Source organism: Spea bombifrons, chromosome 11, assembly GCF_027358695.1.
Source record: "Spea bombifrons isolate aSpeBom1 chromosome 11, aSpeBom1.2.pri, whole genome shotgun sequence".
Lineage (NCBI taxonomy): Eukaryota > Metazoa > Chordata > Amphibia > Anura > Pelobatidae > Spea > Spea bombifrons.
The window spans coordinates 27,592,806-27,617,833 of record NC_071097.1 but is presented as its reverse complement, the minus strand read 5'-3'; the positions used below and the strand labels follow the sequence as shown (position 1 = coordinate 27,617,833).

Sequence of the window (25,028 nt, the reverse complement as noted above, 5' to 3'; positions counted from 1 at the left end):
TTAGCCCTCTCTTCCTCCCAGTCCTCCCCTACGCTAAGTCTGCTGCCCGCATCCCGTCACTAACAGTCAGATTCAGGAATGTCAAGCTCCAGGCCATAACCAGGCCAGACTTTCTGCCAGCGCAATCAAAATGGTTTGAACTGATTTAATCAAAGCAAGGATTTACCTAAATCCTGGTCTGTTTTTGGCCTGAGAGGCCTGGGGTTCCAATTGCTTTTGCTTTGACAGTCAAGTACAGTCAAGTTGAAAATATGTGAGTTACATTTGAGTTTGAGTTGCACTGTGAGTGTGAGGTTAAAAGGACACTCTAGCCATAATATACACTTTAATGTCCCTTTTTGCAAATGCATTGGGCGATTATGCAGAATCTCCCCATCTGCCCCTTTCCTCGCCCCTGCTGTTTTCTATGTAGGAGATAAGTTTGGCCGTCTCCCCTCATGTGATATCACCAGTGAACTTGGCAAACACTGCGGGAAAGTGACCCCCATGCGCATGCACAAAAAGCGATCCCATTGAGTCAAGCAACGAATCACTGGCAAAAATCGTCAGACCAAAGAGGAAGAGAAGCTGGGGGGGGAGGTAATAAAGCTGGTCATGAGGGGACTGACCACTGTCACCTGCCCCCATCCCATATGTGCTATGGCAAAGAATAATAATCAACCAAGCACGGTGTCACATCCTGCTACTGGCGGGTAGGCAGCTGCCTGCCGCTGCAGTGGGCCTGGGGCCTTGTCTCAGGGAACCGCTACTGGCTGGCAGGGAGCTGCCAGCCAGCACAAGGTCCAGAAAAGACCCGTACTTACCCGTCCCCCGCTCTCTGAAGGATCCTGCAGGAAGATCACTGGGGACGCCATCTTGCTGGCACCCTGCTGTGGTCTTTTGATGTGAACTGCATTCTGTATTATTATTTATTGTTTTATATAGCGCCATCAAATTCTGTAGCGCTGTACAATGAGTAGACAGGACATAACAAGTAGTATATAACATAACATTTTGACTTACAGAAACTACAGGTGAGGAGGGCCCTGCTCAATGAGCTTACAATTTAGCCTACGTTTTTGCCCGAAAATTTTGATTTTTGCATTCACCACCCAGTACTTACCTGCTTTCACCAAGGCCTCCTTACTGTTGGGATCCTCTTAGCACTGGTTTACCCCTCAAACCCCTTGTTGGCCGCATTCTAGGCAGGGAAACTTCCGCAGTAAGTGCCTCTGGTATGGGCAGACGTGACACAGAGAGCCTGTCCTTTCCCCACCTCAGGCATGGTGACCTGTGGTGGGATATCAGTCGAATGAACTTGAGATTTAGCCCAATGACTTTTTCCCTTGTGATTTGGGATTGAGACCTTATAATGTATGAGCCATTTGTTGCGCAAAGTCCCACAGAATGGTCCATTCATCCTCAAGAATTTGGGTGCCGGGGGGGTTAGGTAATAAAGATCAAAGTTGATGTTGCCGATAATGACATAAGTGATTTCAATGTTCTCAGGACAATACAAGCACATTAGCTGCTTTTGATGCTGCATTGATTGCAAATGTTGAATTTATCCATAAAACCATTAGGAAATGCATCAATATAAATATCTCAGATCTGTTTGGAAAATTTCAAGAAAATTTATATTTTACTTAGCTGTTTAACAACAAATACAGATTTTTGTCCTTGACACGGAGGAGGCTTAATAACTGTGTGTACCATGACGGCTTCAAAGCGCAGTAATTATACATGTTGGTAGCATCGCTACAGCTGCGATCACCAAAAAAAACCTCCCTTTTTGGAAAGTTTGTTTAATAAAAGTGAGAATTTATGAAAGCAGAGTTTAACTGAACTGTTTCTGTGCCAGATGAATATTTACAATGTGTTACTCAGGCCCTTGGAACTGTAAGAGTTTACTCATATGCAGAAACCATATTTGGCGCTTTACACCGATATATTTATTAATGAAATGTTCAGTAACAACTTTACTCTGCTGGGAATATCAGCAGAAAAAAAGAATTTTATACAGAGTATTATTATAATCCCACACACCAAGACCGGTACAGTTGTTTAAGTGATCGAGATTGATTTGGCAACCTACTTAAAATGATGTCAAAAATAAAAGTTGATCAGACGTGTTTCTTTTATAAAAATAAAGTTAATCTGTTCCACGCTGGAGATTCCATTTGTTCAGCCATAACATTTTATCCAGAGTCTGTTCCAAAGATAAATGCAAATAATATATACAGTACAGTTTAAATAAATAGAAACATTAACTCTCCTAAAAGCTCTATCAGTGAATAGATTAATAAGTATAGTAGTGGTATAGTAGTGAGATCATTTCATAGAAACATGGGATCATAAATGATGGGGGGGGGGTCAAACTCCATCTTGGGGATCCTAAGCAGAATTGCAACTGTATGACGATACCTTTGATTGTTGGAGAGAATCATCTGAAACATTCCAGATACACGTCCAACTAGTCCTGGTGATCATACATGCAGCCCGGATCATAGGGCAGGTCCATGTTGCATTGTGATCTTAGGAACTCGGGCTTCTTGTTGCTCATGTGCACTTATGTTGCCAATGGCATCTGTAATTCATTACTGTCGGAAGTGGATAATGTGTTTGTAATTGTTCATCTGGGCTATTTTTATGAAAAAGTTCATTAGCTCCACAATGTTTAACACAAGCTTAGTGAGTTATGCAGAAAGCGGGTTTCTTTGACTCAGCCTACAGGGGGCGCCAGTATTTGCTGTGTGTAGCGGAGGCTGCCTTGTCCGAATTTGACGGAGGTTGTTGTGCTTGAATTCCGAAACCAGTTCTCATTTTCAGACAGTTCTTCTTTGACTGTAATTACTGAACGAGAATCACAAACTACCTCAGGCTTCTGACAAGTCTAAACTTGTCAGTGTATTAGTAAAGGTCACAAAATATTTTAAAACGTTACTGAGTGCTTAAGCTGTACAATTATCCTAACTATTTGCAACTTTACAGTTAAAAGATAAGAAAAAAATATGGATTTGGTGGATTGGTTTAAAAATGTAAAGGCATTTTTTTTTTTTATTTAACTAGGTCAGAAAATTTCGATCCTGGTTTTCAAGTAAACCAATATTCTTTTTATATCAGCGCTACGGAATTTGATGACGCTATATAAAACAATTTCCGCTCTTCCGGGAAGGCTTTCCATAGGATTTTGGAGAGTTTCCGTGGGAATTTTTGCCCATTCATCCAGTAGACCATTAGTGAGGTCAGGCACTGGTATTGGATGAGAAGGCCCGGCTCGCAATCTCTGTTCCAGTTCATACCAAAGGCGTTGGATGGAGTTGAGGTCAGGGCTCTGTGTGGCCAGTTAAGTTCTTCACAAATCAAACTCTTGACCTTGCTTTGCGCACTGGGGACAGTCGTTCTGGAATAGAAAAGAGTCTTCCCCAAATTGTTCCCACAAAGCCGGAAGCATAGCATTGCCCAAACATTCTTGGTATAATGTAGCATTACCATTACCCTTTCCTAGAAGTCAGGGGCCCAAACCCTGAAAAACAGCCCCAGAACATTATCCTTCCTCCACAAACTTCACCGTAGGCGCTATCCATTCCTTCAGGTATCGTTCTCCTGGTATCCTCCAAACCCAGATTCATCTATCAGGCTTCCAGATGGTGAAGCTTGTTTGATCACTCCAGAGAACCTCATTTCTACTCTATGATGGTGATATATAAAACAATAACAATTATAATGATCATTTTCAATAACTTCAAGAATCTCATCAAATTCATACCATTTTCAGCCCCTTTTTTATGAACAATGTAAACGTGTAGGCGCCAATATGGCAACTTGTACGTATTTAAAATAGTTTGATTCAATCCCCAACGTATTCCATGCATTATTTACCCTTAGCTTATGCTTAGCTGGGATAATTGGGCCCACAGTGGCTTGTTACACGTCAAGCTCGAACACACAAACGAAGTCTCTTAACAAATGTGTAATTAGATAGGTGTAGATAATCATATACAGAGCCAGGGGCCACATTTAGTTAATGAAATCTACTTAGCATTTCAAACTATGAAATACATGAAATATGTACTATATTATTTTATTTCTAATAAAGGAGGAGAATATACTCAGCACTGTGTATGAAAACGTATTCTTACTAAAGAGGAAATACTGCAGCAATGTATTGCGCATTCATCCTTTCGTAACATTTTGTAAGCACCTGGCAGCTGAAATTGCCTTTCCTATTATAAAAATTTGCAAAATGTTTTTGATCTGTAGCGAAACCAAAAAACCTAATTGCTTGTCTTGCGCATGTACAAAGCGCGGGTCTGGCACAATTCCCGTACTTTATTTATATCGCACATCAATATCTTGCGGCAATTTGTATTTGGGGGGGGGGGACTTTTCCTGCTAAGATAAACCAGAGCGGTAGCCCTACAAATCAGTCTTTAATTGATTAGAATGGACAATAGACGGCAAAACACCCCATTTTTATGCATAAACCTAATGTATTATGGACATTTCTGTTTCCTGCCAAAGTAGAAAACGAATATTGATGTTTTCTTAACCAGTTAGTGACTTTAAAATGGTTCAACTATAAACAAGTTTTTAACTAATGACCTGGAGCCAATGCGTCTTGTCATGAATTGTTATTGTTGGATAGATTCTTGTTGATATAATTAAGCAAAAATATTTTCAATATTTATCATTTATTATACTGATTTAAAGGCTAACTGATGGTAGTTTACAGTATGTAAACTACCATCAGTTACCCTTTAAATCAGTATAATATAGAAAATGTATGCAGGTTATAGAGCTGGTTGCGGTTTCCATCTCCTAGTTTGCAATCAGGGATTTTGAAGATAGTTTTAGAAACTCTGCATTGTTCATTCTTCAAAGACTTAGAAGAAACCCAGGACACTTACAGCCGTTACTGGATTGCATAAGTAAAACGGCACCTGGCACATACCTCCAAAGTGTCCAGGTTTTCACGGGACAGTCTTGATTTTCAGGAACTGTCCTAAGCAGCTGCCAGGCTGTCCTGCTTTTGCCAGCAGTGGGGATCATGGGCCGCTTGGGGAGAACCTTGATCTCCTCTGACTGCCACATGGAGCTGTAAAAACCCAGAGGGCTGCGATGCTGCAGCTTCCACATAGGAACCTCACAGAGCTGAACTCCGCGAGGTGGCGCTTTAGGTACGGTTGGCGTGCAGTTCTGCCCCTGGTCATGCTCAGTCACCGCTATGGCCCCACCGTCTAGCTACAAACCCAAAACAGAAGATATTAAGCCCAAACATGGTTTGAAACCTGAGATGTTGGGTGTATACTTTAATGCAAGCGGTCAATAAACCTACTCTTCTGCAGTGTGTGGCCACCTCCTGGATAAGCTGGTGGTAAAGTGAGTGGGAAGAACTGTTGGGTGTCCGATGGACAGTCTGCAGAAATTACTATCATCCGACTACAGAAACAGGAAGTCTTTCTAAAGACCTTTCTGCAGCCTCACGTGTTCCTGGTTTAAAAAGAAATATTTGTATGACCTCCGACCCGTCACCAGCAACCGCATCTCCTGTGTGCAAATCTGAACTGGTTGCCATGAACAGAGCCGGGTGAGACGTGAGATTCAGTCCTTAGAGAGTTTCCATGAATATAACATTATTATTGTCACGGTAACTCCTGTGGGAATGCCAACGCCTGCCACTGCAGTGTAGAAACTGACAATATCTGCTCGCGGAAATCCCTGTCACAATCCACGAGAAGTAACTGACCGTGGAAGAAACCTGTTATTTTGTTTTTTTAAAGGAAAAATTTCCACGGGGCATAAATTGCCATTCACATTTTGGAATGCGGATGAAAGATTTTACTCTGTACCCTATGACCTGCATAGAAAAGAAGACATTTACAACATAATGTATATGTTCTACAATTTAATTTGACCATTTTAAGGTGGCAGAAGTGGCCATGCTTCTGTAGATGTTATAGACCAGCAGCTGAAACATACCTACATAGAGGGGTCTATTCACTTAAGAGAGAGTGGACAGGAGAGTTGTGTTTCAACGCCTTGACTTCATCCCCAGCCTGTGCCATCTATGTCCGCAAAAAATCTTAACAGTGCTATGTTTCTCCCCAAACAGCATGTTAGTGTCATGTTTTTCTCCAAACAGCTTGCCGGCTTACCTGGCTTCTTGCTTTGACTGTGCCTCGTTCCCTCCACGGCTCCATACGACGGTAACTTGCTGGCGGTTACATTGGTCTCCCGGCGCCCTTACCTCCCAAAGAGTTGAGCCCGTTTGTTCCATTCTTCTTGGGGCGGTTAGGGGAGGCGTTTTATGCTACCCCCTGTAAAGTGCCTGGCCTAGCTCGCTTAGGCCAAGATATATCCATTGGTAATATAATTAGGCCTGTAGTGATATATTTCACATACTTCGTACTAAAGCTCCAGTAAAGTCATTGATGCTGGAATTATATTGTAATAAATTTTTAACTCTGGGCTGTCTGGACAAATGATACAAAATGTACTTTCTGTAGTGCATGTGCTAAGGAACTCCAACCATACATTTATTTAATCAATACATTTGTCTGTTACATAGGCATCTTACTGTCTGGGCTGAGCCGCAACAGCCAGGAGATAAAGAAACGAGAGACAGAGAAAGAAAAGTAGCAGGAATATTTTTGTCTTGAAATGTCTCTTGGAACGAAAGTCATTTTCAGATGATGACTATAGAGATTAACCAACTTTAAACTTCTTTATAACTCATAATGAACGACAAACTGAAAACGGATGAGGTAAGACCATTAACATAAAAAAGAAAAAAAAAAAAAAAAAAGACTTATACACAAAGCTAAGACACAGTGTAAGGTCTATTGGAGAACACACCCCACAGTGAAATCTGGTATTGTGTTTTTGTTGTTATAGAATTGTACTGAGATCTCGAGTACACCAACAGTAGCAAAGGAGTGTGCCTTTCTTTTCAGGGACAAAGGAAAGCAACCTATTATAAATGACTAGGATTTATAAAAATACAATAATAGCGCTAACTATGATGTAACCTGAGATCAGTTTTTGTAGCTTTGACAACAAGCCCCATTTGTATGTCCATTGATTTGATCCCCTACTCACAGTCTTCTATTGTATCTTGAAAAGGCAATGTTAATACAATCTTCATAAAGCATGAAGTTCATAAAAAAAATAACCCGTTCAAGAGTTCAGTTCCACATATATAGTTATTTCATATTTCAGACTTTTAAGTTCATTGTGTTCATAAAAATGTTGAATTCTTCTTGATAAAACCCAGCCTGCAAGAATCTTTTTTCCTGAAACAGCAGACAACTGTCCGTAGAAGTACTCAATTAACCGCTGGCAGTGTCTTTGTGTCTAATCCTAGATGATCCCTTTCTGTAGACATGGTTTTCGGAAGCATAACCAGCAAGTCAAAAGGATGAAAAACAAAAGTATGGAGAAGAACACCATAAGTCCAACATAACCACCGTGAGACAGTGGTGGAGATGGAGGCAACTCAGCTGGGATCATATTGGTCAGATTCAGCATATACCCCAGAGTCCAGCCAGCATCGCTTCCACCGATCTATAGAAGGGGAGAAAAGTGGTAAGCAGGTTTTACTACACAATACAACGCTAAGAAGCTTAATTTTAGGAGATTCTAACTGATTTGTGTTTGGTATCTGAAACTTGGGGGGTTAAGTAAAATTGGTTTACATTATTTTACTAGGCTGCCCATTTTGTTCATTTCTGTTTTTATTACAGAAGTATAGAACTTCAAATGCTCACTAAAAGCCTAACATCTGTGCGCCCCACAGCCTCAACCCACATTCTAAAAGAAACCCATTTGTTCTCCGCACCTTCGAGTTCTTCAGACTACTACTGAAATCTCCCAATCCCAGGATTTAAGGATAAAAAGAAATCTAAAATATAGGATCATAGAATCTTTTCAACAGGATAGATAATTCAGAATTATTAATGTGATCCCATTGTACAGCACTGTGGAATGTGATGGTGCATATACATATATATATATAAATAAATAATTACCTTTCCCAAAAAGCTGATATCGTTCCAATTTTTTGCTGTAAAGCCATATCCATATTCAAGGAGAATTAAGATGTAGGCTCCAGAAAAGCAATATTCACTAAGATACTTCACCTTTATTTTTGGGAATTCTGCTTTTACCTTGAATGTAAAAAGGAAAATTGTACAAACATAAGCTGTCATTTAAAACACCTATAAAAGTTTAACACATAACCCCATTCCATTATGTTTTAGATCGTGCCCTAAACCCCTTTATTTATGGGGGGTTTATGTATAATATTTTTGCTACCTTTTTTGTTCTTTACCAATAATTACTTTTTCAGTTTAAACGTAGGTTTTAAGATATTGAGAATGAACGGCTAGAATGGGAGGGCACGGTAAATGCTTGTCAATGTATTTTGAACCAGAAATTTTCAATTGCTAAAATTGCTAAAAATGGGGAGGGGGGGGCTGAGAAGACATTTTTGTTCTGGCAGATATACCTCAAATTAGGCCATGTTCGAAAAGAAGATCTTAATTGTTAGGGTCCCTTTAATGCCCTCCATACGGCAGTAGTCAACAACAAAAATACAGCCATAGTGGGATGGTGGGCGCAGGAATTTGAAAGGGGGGCCTTTTTTGCGTCAGCTGTTGTGGCCACCGCAGCAAGAACCCCTATCGGTGTATGTTAAATCTCAGCTTGCAGGCAATGGCAGACAGAAAAAAAAAAATTATGCTTGCAACGCGTCTGCATCTTTTATCTCACAGACGGCGTGTTCTGTTTAATAACAAACGAACTGTGCTGTGCAACTTTGCAATTCACTTTATTTTTGCCATCTGTGATAATTACAGTTAGACGAGCTTTCTATGGAAAGGTGCCAGTAGACTCCTTGAGATAGCATAAATCAAAATGGCCAACACAAATCTTTAGACCAACATGGAGTAACGAAAAAAAAAAAACTCTGGGTAAAAATATAGATAATTGCTGACACTTGTTCACCCATTTTCTACATCCATGTCTGTATATGTAGGTGTCTGCACTTTTAAGAGGTATTGAAAACAGTAAAGATTCAAGAGAAAGCAGATGGCACTTTTAGCAGGTTCTCAGAGATGTCCATATCAGGTTGTCCACTGAGAAATTATCTCATCTCCCTAAGCTTGCGTTTTCCTGACACTAAGCTACATATTCAATAAATCTCAGCTTAGGCTTGAAAAGCTCCCGGGACCAACATAATTTCCGAAAACACAAGATACTACTCCACTACCAAGAAGAACCCATTGCCATGTGCTGCCAACATAACATGACCCATTAAAGAAAATGTTACACATCTACACAGACCATACTCTTTTTATGACCCCGATGGTGAGCATTTGTTCATATAGCCGGTGGCATGTATGTTGCCCACTTCTGGCCTCAAATAACATTTAAATATTCTCACCTCATCCCAAGGTCTGGAACAGTGTTTTCGGACCCGTTCTTTAGCCTCATCAAGAGAGACCTGTTCCTTGTTGATCTTTAAAAAATCCATCACAAAAAAGAAAGCAGAGAATGCCTACGGTGAAAAGAGAAAAGAGATATCACAGATACAGTGTATATATTTTTCAAAATAACATATAGACCAGTCTTCCTTTCTTATATACCGTATTTGCTTGAATATAATACCCCTCAAATAGATGTCTGACTACAAGACTAAGATCCAGATCCCCCGCAGCGCTGCAGGGGACCTGGATCCTCCTTTTTGGCAGTCGCTGGACATCTGCAGGAAGCTCGCAGACAACCTCTGCTGCTACCAGGCAATTCTGCTGGGGCTTTTATGACGGAGCACCAGCACGACATGACCTTCCGGTGCTCAGTCATAGAAGCCCCGGCGGAAGTGTCGGGTAGCAGCGGAGGTTATCTCAATCATAGTTTTTGTTAAATATGAAAAAAAGTTTACATGTGAATTAATTTTTACTAATAAAACTTTTTTTCCTACAGGGTAGTTTTATATTCAGGCCTTTTTCCTAAATTAATATTCAAATTGTGGGGGGTCATCTTATAGTCGAGCAAATACGATATATGTCAGAGGTAACAGTTCCACTGCCACGTATGGTTTAAAACCTCCCTACAAAACAGTTATGTGACTGTTTTTAGAGAATGAACTGTGTTTTGTGGTCAGTGATTTAAATAAATCTTCCAGGGCCTAGGCACACAAAACAAATAAATACACACATGATAAAAATATTTGAAAAAGAAGAAGAAAATGTTTGCATTTGAATGCGATGATGAAATGTCACTTACCCCAAATTTCCCTTGTAGCATTGGCTGAAAAATACCATTAAATGAACATGTAGAATAAGTGCATTGTGTCGTGTTGAAGATTGACTCAATGTTTCTCTTGCATAGGTCGTAATCTCCTGTCCCCTTTATCTCAAAGTTCATTGGTGCAGCAAGTGTTCTGAGTTCAGACACACAGGGACTGCTGTACAGGTCAGTTGTGCTCGTATTCCGTCTATATCCTGAGTTAAAGCATGGATCGAAAAGGGTGTCATTGTTTGTATTCTGTAAAAGAAAGAGATTCATCAGATACACCAAATAAAAAAAAAAAAAGTCAAGGAAAGTGGATGTATAAACGCTCAACTTCAAAGAGATAGCTGCAGGAATGCAAATCATAATTTAGAATACTTTTTTAACCCCTTAATGACAAAGCCCGTACATGTACGGGCTCAAAATGCATTGTTTTCAATGGGTTTAGGGACCACCCATTGTCCTTAAGGGGTTAATGAAAAATAGATTGGGAAGTCAAAGCGTCCACATGAGGACACCAGTGTCTGTCGCAAGACTCGTTTAAGGGGCTTTTTGTGCCCTCGTTAACATCTTCTTGCTGCCTCTCCCTTGACACATTCTCTTCACCAGGAGATGGCTCATAGATACAATGCTTTGTTTGATATGATAGTTTGATGATAGTTTGCCGTGTTCTGGGACGATGGTCAGCAGAGATTGCTTGCGGCTGTCTTCTGTGACCCAAGAGGAATTTGGATATGTTCCACATCTTCTTGTCTCCAGTTTTATTCAGCGTACCCACCTCCATTTATTCTGCAATGCAAAGTCTGAATCCACTCACAAAAACAACAGCTATCATTGGCTTACAAATATAATTCAAATTATTTTTGGGCCACTGATTTCCCATTTGATATCTTTTTATATAGTAACTTGAAAATAGAAAAAAGAAAGAAAGGAAGATCAGATGAGCTTTGCTTCTTTTGAAACAACACTAAAATACACCAACTATTTGAAGCAACTTTGGTGTCTAGAATTTAAAGAGGAAAAAAGAAAAGAAACGTAATTGTTGCCATTGTTCTGCTGGCAGGAAGAATATGGCTGAGTTCGGTTGAATAAATGGGTAGTTTCTGAATGGTTTCAGGATTCTGAAGTAGAATAACATTTGGTTTAAGAATAAAAGCCGTTAGAGATATTTTAATTAGCTTACGGTCATGTAGGTAGGAACTGTAGCCTCACGAGTAAAATGAAACAAACATTTGATAACGTTACACTTGTCTGACATTCAGTCCTTAGATTCACCAGTTGGTCCTCATTCTAATTGAATTCATAACCATGGCAATAAAAGATGGCAATCTTGCTTATCTTTCAAATAATGTGAACGACAGCTGGCAAATCTACCTAAACCAATGTCTGCAACCAAGCACGCTTACTCCAAGCAGAGACCTAGAGTACTCAACTCAACAAAAATTATCACAAAGCCAATTTAACAATTTAAAAACAGTGATGCAGGTTAAAAAAAATTAACTGTATTTTTCAATGGAAAACTGCATCTTCCAATTAACAGTACTGTAGCCTAAGTCACCAGAGCTCCCGCTGGAAGAAGAGGCAACAATCCAGAGACAATAGAAAAGACCTTATAACTGCTTTTATGGAAAGTTAACTGTAGGAATGTAGATGTAATCAATTTGCATCAGTTGTTTTGGGGACCCCCACAATCTTTTTGCTTGGGTCCCCCTTAAACACGAAAGTCAAACCTACAGGTCAGAAATAGAGAGCTCTAACCCTCTAGAATGCCTCAGGCTCTACCACAGTTATTTTATCATTATTGTCCAAATACACTCTCTCTCTGTCACTGATCAGACATGTTTCATTATTGATAACTAGTGAAAAAAGAACACTTACTTGTATGGTTTCAGCTAGATGCAGCCGGAGAGCTTGATCCTTCCCGTAACACAGGAAGCTGTGCGTGTAGACATCGTACGATTTACCGTACAGGCGGAAGTGCAAGGAATTTTCTTGAGATTCAATTTCTTCATTGGATACAAAAGTAATCTGTGTTGAGGCTCCTCCAAGATCCAGAGCACCTGATGTTTCAGCCTTTTTAAAATTTGGCAAAATATTGAACCTGCTTGAATCCTTGAACAAAGCGAAAGCAAATTAAAAAAATGTCTTAACGTCTCATAGATCGTCAATTAGACATAAACATGTTACTTTAGATCTCCCTCAAGAACATGCTGCTGCCACATCCTCCTCCCAATCTTTTACTTCTACCTGTTGCCCCATATACCTCTACTCCCCCCAAGCAAAGTCTTTTTTTTCCACCCTCTACCCCCCCAGTCTTTTACTCCATGTACCACCTTTTACAACACAGGTCTTGTCACTAGGCACATTAGCCAATGTATAAGAGTATAACGAATATTATTTAAAATGAGAAAAGATGTAAAGGTGTTGCCGATATGTATCACATAGGTACTAACTTGTATAAAGTTGTTTAACAGATAGTTAATAGTAATCCACCCATACGCTCCTTCTTCTTGCCCTGTGATTATTCTGGCACCCTGAAAATCAAAGGGAGAGGAACGCAGAGTGTTCTCCACCGATGACAGGACCTCATCAGCCAATGTGTGGTTAGCTAGCCTGCAAGAGAATTAAAAGGCACAGTCTAGTCCCCAAAACTGTACTGTCCTGTACTCTAATACATTTTATGGTGATGAATGCATTTCTTTCATTACTGAGGTTATAAAAATTAAACACTTAATCCCCCCCCCTGCTGCCTGTACGGAACCAGGAAATTAAAGCGGAAAGGATACTCTCTGCACATGCCCACTAGCGCTCCTACTGGAGTAAGTGGGAATAGCATCAGTGGGACGCCAGGTCCCAAGGAATCTTGTAGGCTGGTTGATAATCATGTGACTTGCATATTATCGATGACTAGACAGACCCCCATCTGAGTCTGAGAATTACATTAGGCCATTGGCAGACTATGACCATTGATATTGTTTCACTAGGTTAACATTTAAAAACTTTACTGTCTCTTTACACTGATCCTGGGGGAGGGGATCCTGCTCTAGGACCTCCAGAAACATTTTTGTTCTGCTTTCTCTCATTCCAGTTGGCGAGCATTGTATTAATAATAGATGTGCTGGGATTTCCTTATTTTATCTTAGCCTGTGTGGCAATCTTCACCACCACCACAAAAGAAAACACAAGAAGGAACTCTAACAAAAAAGGAAGAAGATTTTTTTTAGCCATTTCAAACGCAGGATTTCCTCTAAATTCAGACAAAAACACAACATTTTTCCATGATTCATTCTCTTACCTGAGCAATCTCATCCCAGCTGTTGCCCCTAAATAAACTGGTGTTTCCTTGTGCTGACTCTGTGGAATCACCTCCTTGGCTTTGTTAATGCACGTCTGAAGAGAAAGCCCGGCCTTGACGGGCTCTTTGAAATAACTAGATACACCATTCCCTTATAAGGAGAAAAGTAAAACTGGATTATGAGATCGTTTGCTACACAGAAAAACAGCCGCTATAACAAAGGCCAACTCAGGTGTAGCCCTAGAGCAACGTGGAGCTTATTGAACAGACCACCAGGACTTCCATTATATGAAAGAACAAAAACAAAAAGAGACATCTACTCCCTAAATGTAAACATTCATATATAAAAGTCTATTGGTAAAATTTGCAACCCAGCTTATTTTATTCAAATAATTGGTCGGTGCATTACTGGGTCAGAATGGCTCATCTAACACGATCTTGCCCGTTTAACACTTGAGTCAAATCCCTGTCGCATACACTCACAGGGCACTTTATTGGCCAGGTCATGAGGGTCCAATTTACTATATAATCACCTGCCCGCCTTACCCAAAGGGCCACCTCCCAGTGCTCAGCTTCATGGTGTCATAAGGAGGTCACATGGGAGCACGGACCTTCGTTGATTTTACAGTTTCCTGGTACAGACAGGAGAGATCAGATGATCTCCCCAACTGGTCCATAATTCCCACTGCCTGCAAAATACAAACAGCAGGGCAGCTTCCCGGGACAGCGAGGTGGTACCAGCATCTCAAAAGCTTCTGGATTGCTGGTATGAAGAAATTGCAAGATGTGCTGAAACTGGGGGGACTCAGAGGGACACAAGATGTTAGGACCACCTTACTTAAGGTCCTCAAAGATGGCCATAGCCATCTACCTACCTCTCTACACAGGCCATATTAACCAAGCTATGTCTGGATCACCAGTGATTGTTTATATATAACGTTGGTTCCTGATCAGTGCCAGATGTATGAGCTTTGTTCACTCATCTGGCAGTCCAAGACTCCCATTGCTCCTCAGTCTGACAGCTAATGGGCTATGCTCCTCACACCTCTGATTAATTGTTGGCCCTTATACATGAAGCTGACATTTGGGGATTAAATGAAATAAACAGTGCAGAGAATGACATTCACAGATCTGATGAACTTTCCTTTAAGTTCAAACTAAACTCCAAGTTCAGAGAACATTAGTCAGGCAGTAATATATTTTCAATGGATTTTTTGTATATTAGTCATAATATGAATGTTGGGTTCCAATAGCAGGCTTACTTTATTCAGGCAATGCAAGGGTGGATATGCAGGCTGGCTAAAAAAAAGTCCCCCTTTATTTTAGAAAATCAGCTCTTATAATAATGTTTTGAGTTTCCTCGGCAGCTCCACTTTGTTTTCTCCTGCCCTCAAAACAAGGGCAATTGTGTGTAATGACGACATTTATATAAACCCCACTGCCAAAAATTTAAGTAACAACACAAGGAGAGGATATAGATAATGTGATAGATGTCAGCAAATGTAGCAAACGCTGGATGAAAATCTAATTAAAGGAACACGGTCTACTTTATTGTTATCAAAAGAGAATACACATATGATGGAGAACTAACCTTCAACTTTGCACGCTTCAACTTGTTTAACAATGCCGGTATCGTTTTCTTTCTCTGCAGGCCAGTTGTATATATACAGGCTGGTATGAGAGGAGCCAGCATCTAACACAATGCCATACTGAAATGTAAACACACAAAACAATCAATGAAAGAGTTTGAGAATCACCAAAAAAAACAAACAGAAACAAACAAGCATTATCATGTATTGTCTCCAAAGGTGCAAAATAATACCAGTAAAGTTTTAAGTAATTTAGTAAAATCCTTGATTTGTAACTTATGCATAAAAGGAATTTGAATGTAAACAATCTAAATAACATTTCTAAAAAGCCTCCGGTTTCTTATTCTGGAAAAATAACTTAATGCTGATGCATAAAATCAGACAATTAAATGATCCGGTCTACAGTTATGCACCACAAAGCCACAGGTGGTAAGAAGGACAACTTCAAAAGGGATGTCCTGGGGTGAAAAAACATATCAAAGACTCACAGTCAAGGTTCGGAATCGGAGTATCTAGAAAACCGGAAAAGCAGTTCCGAGGTCATGACTTACTTGCGTCTGATAATAAATGCTGTGCTCCTGATAATACACTTGTACCTTTTTTTCAATGTGTGTGCATCTACTTAGCTCATTACAGCAAGACATGAGCCTACTGGGGCTGGGGACTATTTGTCGCTAATTTGTGATCTTGAGCCCACCATGACACCAAAGGTTCCCATGTCATGGTGATCTGGAGGTTGCTATGGTCTTTCTAGAACATTGCATTTTGTTCATTCCACTGGACCATTTCTCTATAATTATGTAGGGCAACTCAACGTTAGCATACAAGTCCTTAAATATTATATCAGGCTACCATGAATGGCACATGGTGGTCCATGACCACTAGCAAATGTAATAATATTTATTGCCAGGCAGATGCTTAATCCAATGATATTGCTTAAGGCAAACTGGCATGAACACCAACTTTATAACAAAGTATATCTATTTTACACGCATTCTATGTTTATTTTATTAACCAAAAAAATTATACTTTTCAACCTTAACAAAGCTCTCGGTTGTGGCTGGCCACTGGACACATATTTACAATTTTTTTCCCAAAAAAAGTGTGGATTATTTAAAGAAAATATTCTACATCTACATCTACAACATGGAAATAAACCAGCTCCTAGAGCTTTCCATTGCAACCCCATTTCTGACCCCTCTTACAGTATGTAAATTCTAATAGCAGAATGGTGCATATTATGTTACACATTCCTCAACTTGTTAGACTTGGAAACCATCCCAGACTTCCAGCAAATGGTAGGTTATAGTCTCAAATTGACACTAATGATGTTCCCTCTCATGTGTAATAGCTCCATGATAAAGAAAAGCCGACAAGGGAAGATAACCAATGTTATTGACTGGGTTCTTCCTTATTAATTATGTTCTTGAACTGCACAGGAAGAAAGCTCTGTGTAATTTATTGGTATTTCCACTGACATGTGTTCTGGGTATGTTAACACTTTATGTTCTTCAGGGGAAAAGTAATCAGCTTAAGCTGGCTGTACGAGTGAAGCTACAATACTCCAAAATTACACACACTCATTTTTTACTCCAATATCAAGTTAACGCAATAAAAGTTGGTGCATTAAAAACAAAAACAAAACAAAACAAAAATATATATATATATATATAAAAATTAACAAACGACAACATAATAAAACAAAACAAATTGAAAATGAAGAACAAAAATCAAGAACGTTAAACCACTTTCAACAGTTTATCTTACCTTAATATTCTTTGGGAGAGGTTTATTCTGCACAACAGCAGTTATAACTAAAGCAATAACCACCAAGGCTAACGGAACTCCTAGGATGAAAAAGACCTTCTTGTGCCATGTCTTCTTCTGTTTTGCAACTGCAACAGAAAATAGTGGGAACAATTTGAGAGAAATGAACCATCATAAAAACACCTTTCCAACAAACTTTAGGAAATAATACAAATGTTTGCTTAGGATTCTCAACTAGTTCAAGGACAAGCCTTCAAGAGAATACCATTTCCAATAATAATATCAGCCATCTGTATTCGGATTTTATTTGTTATGAGCCAATATTCATTCTTACCAAGAAACTAAATTTACTCTGCGTAACCGATGCCATAAAGAGAGCTTTAACAGTATAAAAATATAGTATTAAACTCTCTACAGCTTTCATCAGATGCATTGTTTCTCCATGCAATCCATTCATTCCTATTTTTGTCTGTTCCCATATTTCTGGCACATTGCATAATATTCCTTTCTTAAAGGGGTAACGTGCTAATTTTTCCTATCGGGATCACTCACGGTCCCTAGTTCACTTACTGCCTGGGATGGACTAACCTACCGAGTCTGGAGTGGTGGGGATCTTCCATAAGTCGCTGCCTACATGTTCTGAAGGCAAGTGGCTTCTTGGTGCTGGGAGAGCCGTAGATGTAATTTACAGAGCACGCTCAGACAGTGACCAAGTTTATTTCTAGTACGCATAAAAATATCCCCAGGAACACTTTGGAGTCAATCATTTTAACTATTTACTTTGTCACACGTAACCCATAACCATCTGTCTAAGTGCTGCTAGTCAAGCTCCAACAAGCTCATATAGGTGTGATGGTTTAGTGTCTGCATACTTTTGATCATACATTGTATCCGTAACTTAACATGCGGAGGAGCATTACCAGTCTTTGGGGAGTTAAAACTGAACATACAGACAAGACTCCATCTAATGAGAATTCTTTTTCCGATAAACTCGACGGGTGTTTCTGCAGAAACACAAATAACTCAATGAATACACTTTTTGGGGTTTATTCACTAATGGGTGAGTTGGCAGGAGGATTGTGTTTTACTTTGGCTTCACTATACATTATGGAGGGCTATTCCTTAAAAATCTTGGCTGGTCCTGTATAATGCATAGCTGAATCGATGAGATTTCTCAGAAGTCTCCTCACTGATTGAATTAAACATTATACAGGGCCAGCACAGTCCTTCACTCTAGACAAACCTGCCAGTATTGGCCCTTTATAATGAACTATGGAGAGAAGAAAAACCCAGAGCTCTTCCTTTATCGAATAAACGTCACTGTAAGCTTTGGCTGTAACAATAACTAGGCTAACAGAGTTTAGCAGTTTAGTTGCCATCTGTAGGAAACATTTCAGCCGAGATGGTAATTGTCAAGACCCCACGATCAGCACACACAGCGTGTAATGTACAGTTGCACTGTTAATGAGGAAGGATATGAAAGGAAGATCTTATCCAGTAAGTGTCCAAAATGCAGATGAGGCTTTTATGTAAGGAAGCAATATGTTGTTTTCCGGTGGAATGATGTCATAGAGATTTAAAGAAGGAATTCCCTGAGCTTAGCCTTGTACATACTAACAATCCGCACTATTCACTTTCTGACACAAAGCACATTCTTTCCATCTGGAAACATTCCCACTCCTAGTAACAGTGCAATAAAAAAGAAACACAAGAGATAGAGTCGGTTTCCACAGCTGAAGGTCTTTTCCTCAATCCAGCTCTATTTACTTGAGAACTAGGCACTGTCTTTTGGCATTGACAGTCATTAAGAGTAAGTTCTGTAAATTATGCAATAACTGAGAGCTCTTCTTCATGAGATATCAACTATTGCCTAGGCATAGCCTCGGGAGCTCACATGCATTGAACTGGGCTATGACATCATAACTTTTCACTCATCATGGTAGATGGCAGCCGCAAAGGTGCATTTGGGGCAATGAATACAATAAAAAAGGACTTATGATGTTAGACCGTGTATGAGAAAACACATAAACCATTAATATCTGAACAAATTCCCATTTAATCAGCTTTTATACATTTCTTTCCAATGTTCTTTGTTAGTGAAAATAAAAATAGCATTTTATTTGTCTTTTTTACTTTTTTTTTAAGAATACATATTAAAAGTACTCACAGGGTGTTTTAATATGAATTCTGCTTTAGGGAGTCAGGCACTGACGAACCATTGCTTTTAACAAAAGTGTTAAACCTTTAAGTCACAAAACAGATGTGTTACAAACTCAGTGTAAATAGAGACCTGGATACATTTTGGTTTAAATATCTGGCTTTGTAACAGGTTTGGGTAATCCTTTTTTCCCTTTTTTGTGTTTTAAAAATGACAGTCTCCATATAAACAGATGATGGTTTTGATATTTTTCATAGCTAAAAACAAAAAACCCACTAGCAAAAAACCTTCCCACTCCAGATATGTTTTGACAGAAAGGAGAGAAAGAAGAGCCTTAAGGTGTCCTGCGTTCGTAAAACAATCCAGATGCCTGCACACCTTATAGGGAAATGCGACAATCTGTTATTATTAATCTCGTAACGCGAGGTTTTCCCACAAACGATCGCCCTGCACCATATATTTCGCATAACCGTAGAAACGGACTCTTTCATAAATTGGAAGTTGCTTGCTCTTACAGTAATACTTTAAAATATGCAGTGAGCCACTATTAGGATAAAACTGAGGTGCCCTGGGGAGATAAGATTTCCAAGAAACACTTTGATGCATATGTCAAAATATAGAATACCATTCTGAAAAGTGAAATTGATTGGGTGATCTCATTTGTCTGAGTAGAGTATAGTTTGGCTACCATCCCAATAATACTATAAAATTAGTAGTTTCAAGATTAAATGTAAGCAAGACTCGTCTTTCAAACACCGCTGTACATTTCAGTTGATTACATGTTTTATTGAAAATATTTGAGGGCGCATATTTTTAATTCCAGTGCATTTTGCAGCATTGGAAGTAGGTTCCCTACAAGCGTAACTTCAGCTCGCATGGCTGCAAGTTTAACAACCATGCATAGTTACATAGTACATAAGGTTGAAAAAAGACCTAAGTCCATCAAGTTCAACCCTTCTACCTAACCTTCCTACTCTTGATCCAAAAGAAGGCAAAAACAAACCCTAATTAAGCTACTTGGAATTCTGCCATCAGGGGAAAACATTCCTTCTTGACTCCAAAAGACAATCGGATTTCTCCTTGGATCAAGAAGCTCTAAAATATTAATTCTATTTATAGCCATGCGATATATGACAGCAAATATTACAGAGATCATTAGTAGCAGGTGCCATTAATGAAGCATCAGAAGGGCCACCATTGCATTAAGACACTAAGAACCGCAAATCCCTGTCTAGTTTGTTCCAGACCCCTCTATAAGGAGGGAAGAAGAGAAAACTGATTTCTGAGGTGAATTTTTAAACAAAATATCGCCAAACAAACTTCTAAACAAAAATCACAATCTTTATGAGTTCAGCTAAGTAGCAGCGGTCATGATAAAGCGTTGGAGAGGCTGGTGGAAGGCTTCGGCCTGTTTCAGTGCCAGGTATAAGTGCTTTTTCTTGCCACACTTAAACGTCAGTTTTAGTCAGTCTGCATTATTGACCAAGGTTTTCCAGCCTGCCTTTCCAACATAGTTTGTAAGTACTTTATTATTTTAACAGGTTGAATAATGCATACTAAAGCACTTGACTTTAAGAGAAGCTGCAGTTCAAGGCCTCCTCCATGGCCCTATTTCCACGACACTGACTGGCTGAACTCAATGGAAGCGCCACCACCGCGTGCATAAGATTGTGGGGTGCACCTTTAACATTGTCAACAATACATAACAGTTTAAGCAAAACCAAAAGTAAAGGTCTGACCCAGGAAATAAAAAAATAAAATAAGATATTTTCCACTACAGAAATGTGAACCAGAGCATAAAAACCTTTTTAACATTGAGCACTAATAACAGCTACATTATATTTAACAGATCCCGCAGTATTGGAAATACACTCAGTCCTGTGTCATAGACAAATAATAATAATAATAATAATATGCACCTATGTAAAGTGTCGGTGATATACAAATAAAAGATAAAATAATAATACATGTACTTGAATGATAGTCAGGATCTCAGTACGTCCTTCACTCGTCTCTAGATGCCTGCGGCAAAAAGCCAACCTCTCGCAATTGGGCTGTGAGGGTCATGAAAGCCCCCAGCACATGTGTCAGTTTGATAAGAAATGTCAATGCCCCTGTTTTCTGGGTCAGGTATGAAACATAAATGATATTTCAGATGCGAAAATCATTTTGAGAGTTGCTTTAAAACCTGTGCTAGATTTGGCTAAAAGTTACGTAACAGAAGGAATTTTGTTTACCGCCGTAAAATGGTCTGCGTTACCTCAATAGAAAGATTAAGATCGCATACGGACATCCTGTATTTAGTTGAACAGTATTCGTAAAACTGTCATAACCTTGCATACCTTTCACAGGATTCATTTATATGTAGAACTGCATTTATGACGCCAAATAAAGGGAACATCCGGCCTTTACGTTTTTTTCTTTAGGCAGGGCCTGCTTGAGGCGTCCTGGTTATACTATGTCTCCGGCACCCCACCTGCTTTAGCACACGAGAGAACCCTACCAGCTCTGTGCTCTAAGCAGCTGTCTGGGTTGCCTACATGGTAGGGCCAGCTTGGTTTAGAAGTATATTACACAGAAGACATCACCTTAGTCTGCCCATCTTTACTGCTCAGAGAGGCAACTTTGGCAGACTCCACCATTTTTAATGCAGTGGCAATATAACTTACGTATATAGGTTGTGGTAGGGGGTCGGTTGGACGGCCATGGTTATCTAAGCAGGGTCAAATCTATGTACGAGTCAAGCCAGACCACTGGATATGAAATATCATAGTGCAAGAGTTTGTGAAGCCTTTACAAGTCCACCATGACCTCCTTACCTGACCATCTCAGCATCCCCTCGTTTTAGCTTCATTTCAATTAGCTTTGCTTTTCTCTCGGCCTACCTCACTAAGGCAAAAGGATCAGCTTCTACGGGCCACTTTACAATGTCAGGGGAAGTTAATATCTTAAAGACCACCTTGAAGATGGTAGACATAATGGGCAGATTAGACTGGCCAAACAATCCACAACTGACCCCCAACATTGATGTTTCGAGGTTACATGCTTTTTCGATCATTATTTGAATCTTAATGTGTGTCTGACAAACAACAATAAGGAACCTAGGCATGCTGAGATATTGAAACAATAGCGGTTATCCCCCACATGGGGTTATGTTCCGTCTAAAAACTAATTTACATTGGCTGCTAAAATACCATGTGGTTTCTGGGTTTTAAGACATATATCAGTATATTACTAGAAAATACAACTTAAACAGAGATGGTATATTATGGGTTTATCTATGTTTAGTTTATACCTAAAAGCTGTTAGTATCAATTACACGCATAATTGTTTTGCACAGAGGCTATTTAAATAGTAAAAGACTCGAGGAGCTTTAGGGAAAATAGCTTGTATTGTAATGAGGGGAAACTTCAGTTCTGTCCTAATGCTGGCAGGGGACACATTATTTCAGTGAAGTCTGCATGACGTTTGTGTTCAGGGGGTAGATGTTCTGCTGTTAGCTGCGTACAATAGCGACACTTCTGTTTCACTAATCTCAGGGGTGATCTGCCCTTAGGGAGCACAGCAGGAATTGCCCCAGGGTTAGTCTGAGTTTAACAGAGTGGGACAATAGTCTTTTTAAACAGAGTCATGTCAAATATGTTTTGACATGCTAGGCCTCAGACTGAAGCCCCCCTTGAGCTCTGTATAGCGTTTCTATGTCAGCCAATTGCATATCTCTAAACAGTCATGTTTTTTTTGTGGGACAGTCTCAATTTTTGGGCACTGCCTCAAGGCGTGAGAATCATGGGCCGCTGGAGAGATCCTCTTATCTTCCCGATTTGCTGGTGTGTCCAGAGGCAGGGAGGGGTGGAGATGGTGGTGGGGAGGGCCAGGTCTGTAGGTTAGAGGGGTAAGATGGCGGAAGGGCTAGGGCTGCCCACCTTCCTTAACCAAAAAGCCACCTTGCAACATTCAGCTTCAGACCATGACATGGTAACCACACGGGGGCTTAAAGAGCGCAGCCCTCCTTATTTTACAGCTCTGTAGACGTAGATGAGATAATCCCCCTAACAGGAAACATGAAAAGCACTGTAAAGTAGTTAGTGAGAGCTGTGATTTTCTTACTTTGATGAAGAAAAGAAAAAGCACACACACAGGTAAAGGCATCTCCCGCAGGTAACGGAAATGGTGTGAAAAAGGTGCAGAGAAACATCCCTAAGGAATCCCTCCATGTTTTTGGAGAAAAAGAACTTAACAAATACAAGGTAACACTCAGCCTTCATATAAATTGCCTAAAGTGCATACGAGGGCTGGAGTATACGTCCAACATACAGCGTTTCCTTGAATTTGCTACAAATATCTTGAACTTATGAATGAAGCCAAAAAATATTTAATTTATGTTCAGACATAACAAAAAGCAGTAAGTATTTTCCTCAATGAGTCAGTAAAGCACCTGTACACAATTTACAGACTTAACTGATGACGTCTTTATACGAAATTCTGGGGCTCACATAAAACATTTTGAATGAATGAAACCGCCATGTCTAGAGGCTCGCCTATACCCAGAATGTGTTACTCACTCCATAAAAGACAATACCCAATCAGTTCCTTCTAGATACACTAATTACCTCTATTCAGCCGGGACAGATTTATATGTAATCAGCTAACATATTTACATGTTCACTTATCGCGTGTAATCAGATTTTTATATATTTTCATTTCTCGTTGATTTGTGACACCGTGCTGCACGATACGTAACGGATTTGATTGGCAGCTGTCGCCTTTAAGTGTCTGTCACTTGCGTAAACGCTCAGTTAAGATAATAAATACCATTACGTTACTAGGCAAATCATACCAGAGAGACTGCGATTTAGGAAGAGAAAGCTACAGTGTCCCAAAAGAAACTTTTGAGTATAATAGAAAGTACTCAGCAATGAGTCAAAATGGATTGTTCCTGTAGGGTTGTGTAAGCCAATTTAAGAAATGTTAATAAAAAATATTGCAAACTAGTGTTTTTTTTATTATTATTGTTAAAGGGACATTTTAGTAGCCTGGTCAGCCTTACCAACACAGAGTATACAAGATGGCTTATGTACAAAATTAACTTTGTGTAGCTGATGGTAAGCAGGGGTAACTAGACACATGTGTTGTGACGGACACTTCTGTAAATTCCCCAACTGCAACAAGCCCATCAACCACACTTGTGTCTGCGTGTGGACATTGTGCATTTACTCGACTATGGTGAATAAGTTGGTTTGCAGTCTTTATTTGTCCTGCAATCTGTTAAACTGATGATCACATGCAAATCTCTTTACACCAAGCCTTCATTCTTTGGCATTTATAAATCAGCTAGGAGGACAGCATCCCAACGAGTACAGTGAAGACATTTGGCAATGAAAACCATTGCACCACGTACTTAAAATTCCTGAAAACCACAGGCGGCAAGCAGACATCACAGTGATACAAAATCCACGATGAATCAAATGCGGTCAGTAACCCCAAAACATCCCTATAAGGTCATTCCAAAAAGGCCATGTAATATATCTGCAATTTCATTCAATTTAGAAAACGTATCTTGGTAAATAAATGTGTGGCTAAAATAACAACATGCCATTTACTCAAAGATGAGCCTGTATTAATAAACTTTTGTTTTCTCACCTCCCCTGTGCCAGCACTACAGCCAGCTGTCACAACTTCTTCCAACAAATCCAAGTCTATTGGCAGCTATGGTTGAGTTTATTAACAATGTAACCAGACAACTGGAGCTAATTATTTAGGCAAGTGCCCTGAATGGCATCTCCAATATGAGTTTTGAAGCTGGGCATTAAACACCCATTAAGTTAAGCACATGTGCAAAATGAACCAGCTGCCTCTCAGTGTGATGGGGCGATAGTAGTGATGGCTTGTAGTTTAATGCAGGGTTTAGAGAATATTTACAGTTTTCCCACAAATGTCTTAAACATAG

At 39.6% G+C, this 25,028-nt stretch overlaps 1 protein-coding gene across 1 annotated transcript in view; it reads right to left on the bottom strand.

Annotated features, from left to right (window-relative positions):
• Nucleotides 1-6,479: 6,479 nt before the first annotated feature.
• The window catches only part of ENTPD1 (ectonucleoside triphosphate diphosphohydrolase 1), a 35,495-nt gene continuing 16,946 nt past the window's right edge, over nucleotides 6,480-25,028 (bottom strand). Inside the window, exons 2-10 of the mRNA XM_053450541.1 lie at nucleotides 16,924-17,051; nucleotides 15,159-15,276; nucleotides 13,568-13,718; nucleotides 12,726-12,885; nucleotides 12,151-12,384; nucleotides 10,267-10,527; nucleotides 9,425-9,538; nucleotides 8,010-8,147; nucleotides 6,480-7,545 (exon numbers count right to left, since the gene is read on the bottom strand). Coding sequence (XP_053306516.1) covers nucleotides 7,342-7,545; nucleotides 8,010-8,147; nucleotides 9,425-9,538; nucleotides 10,267-10,527; nucleotides 12,151-12,384; nucleotides 12,726-12,885; nucleotides 13,568-13,718; nucleotides 15,159-15,276; nucleotides 16,924-17,051 — 1,508 coding nt within the window. The 3' untranslated portion in view covers nucleotides 6,480-7,341. The remainder of the gene's footprint in view (nucleotides 7,546-8,009; nucleotides 8,148-9,424; nucleotides 9,539-10,266; nucleotides 10,528-12,150; nucleotides 12,385-12,725; nucleotides 12,886-13,567; nucleotides 13,719-15,158; nucleotides 15,277-16,923; nucleotides 17,052-25,028) is intronic.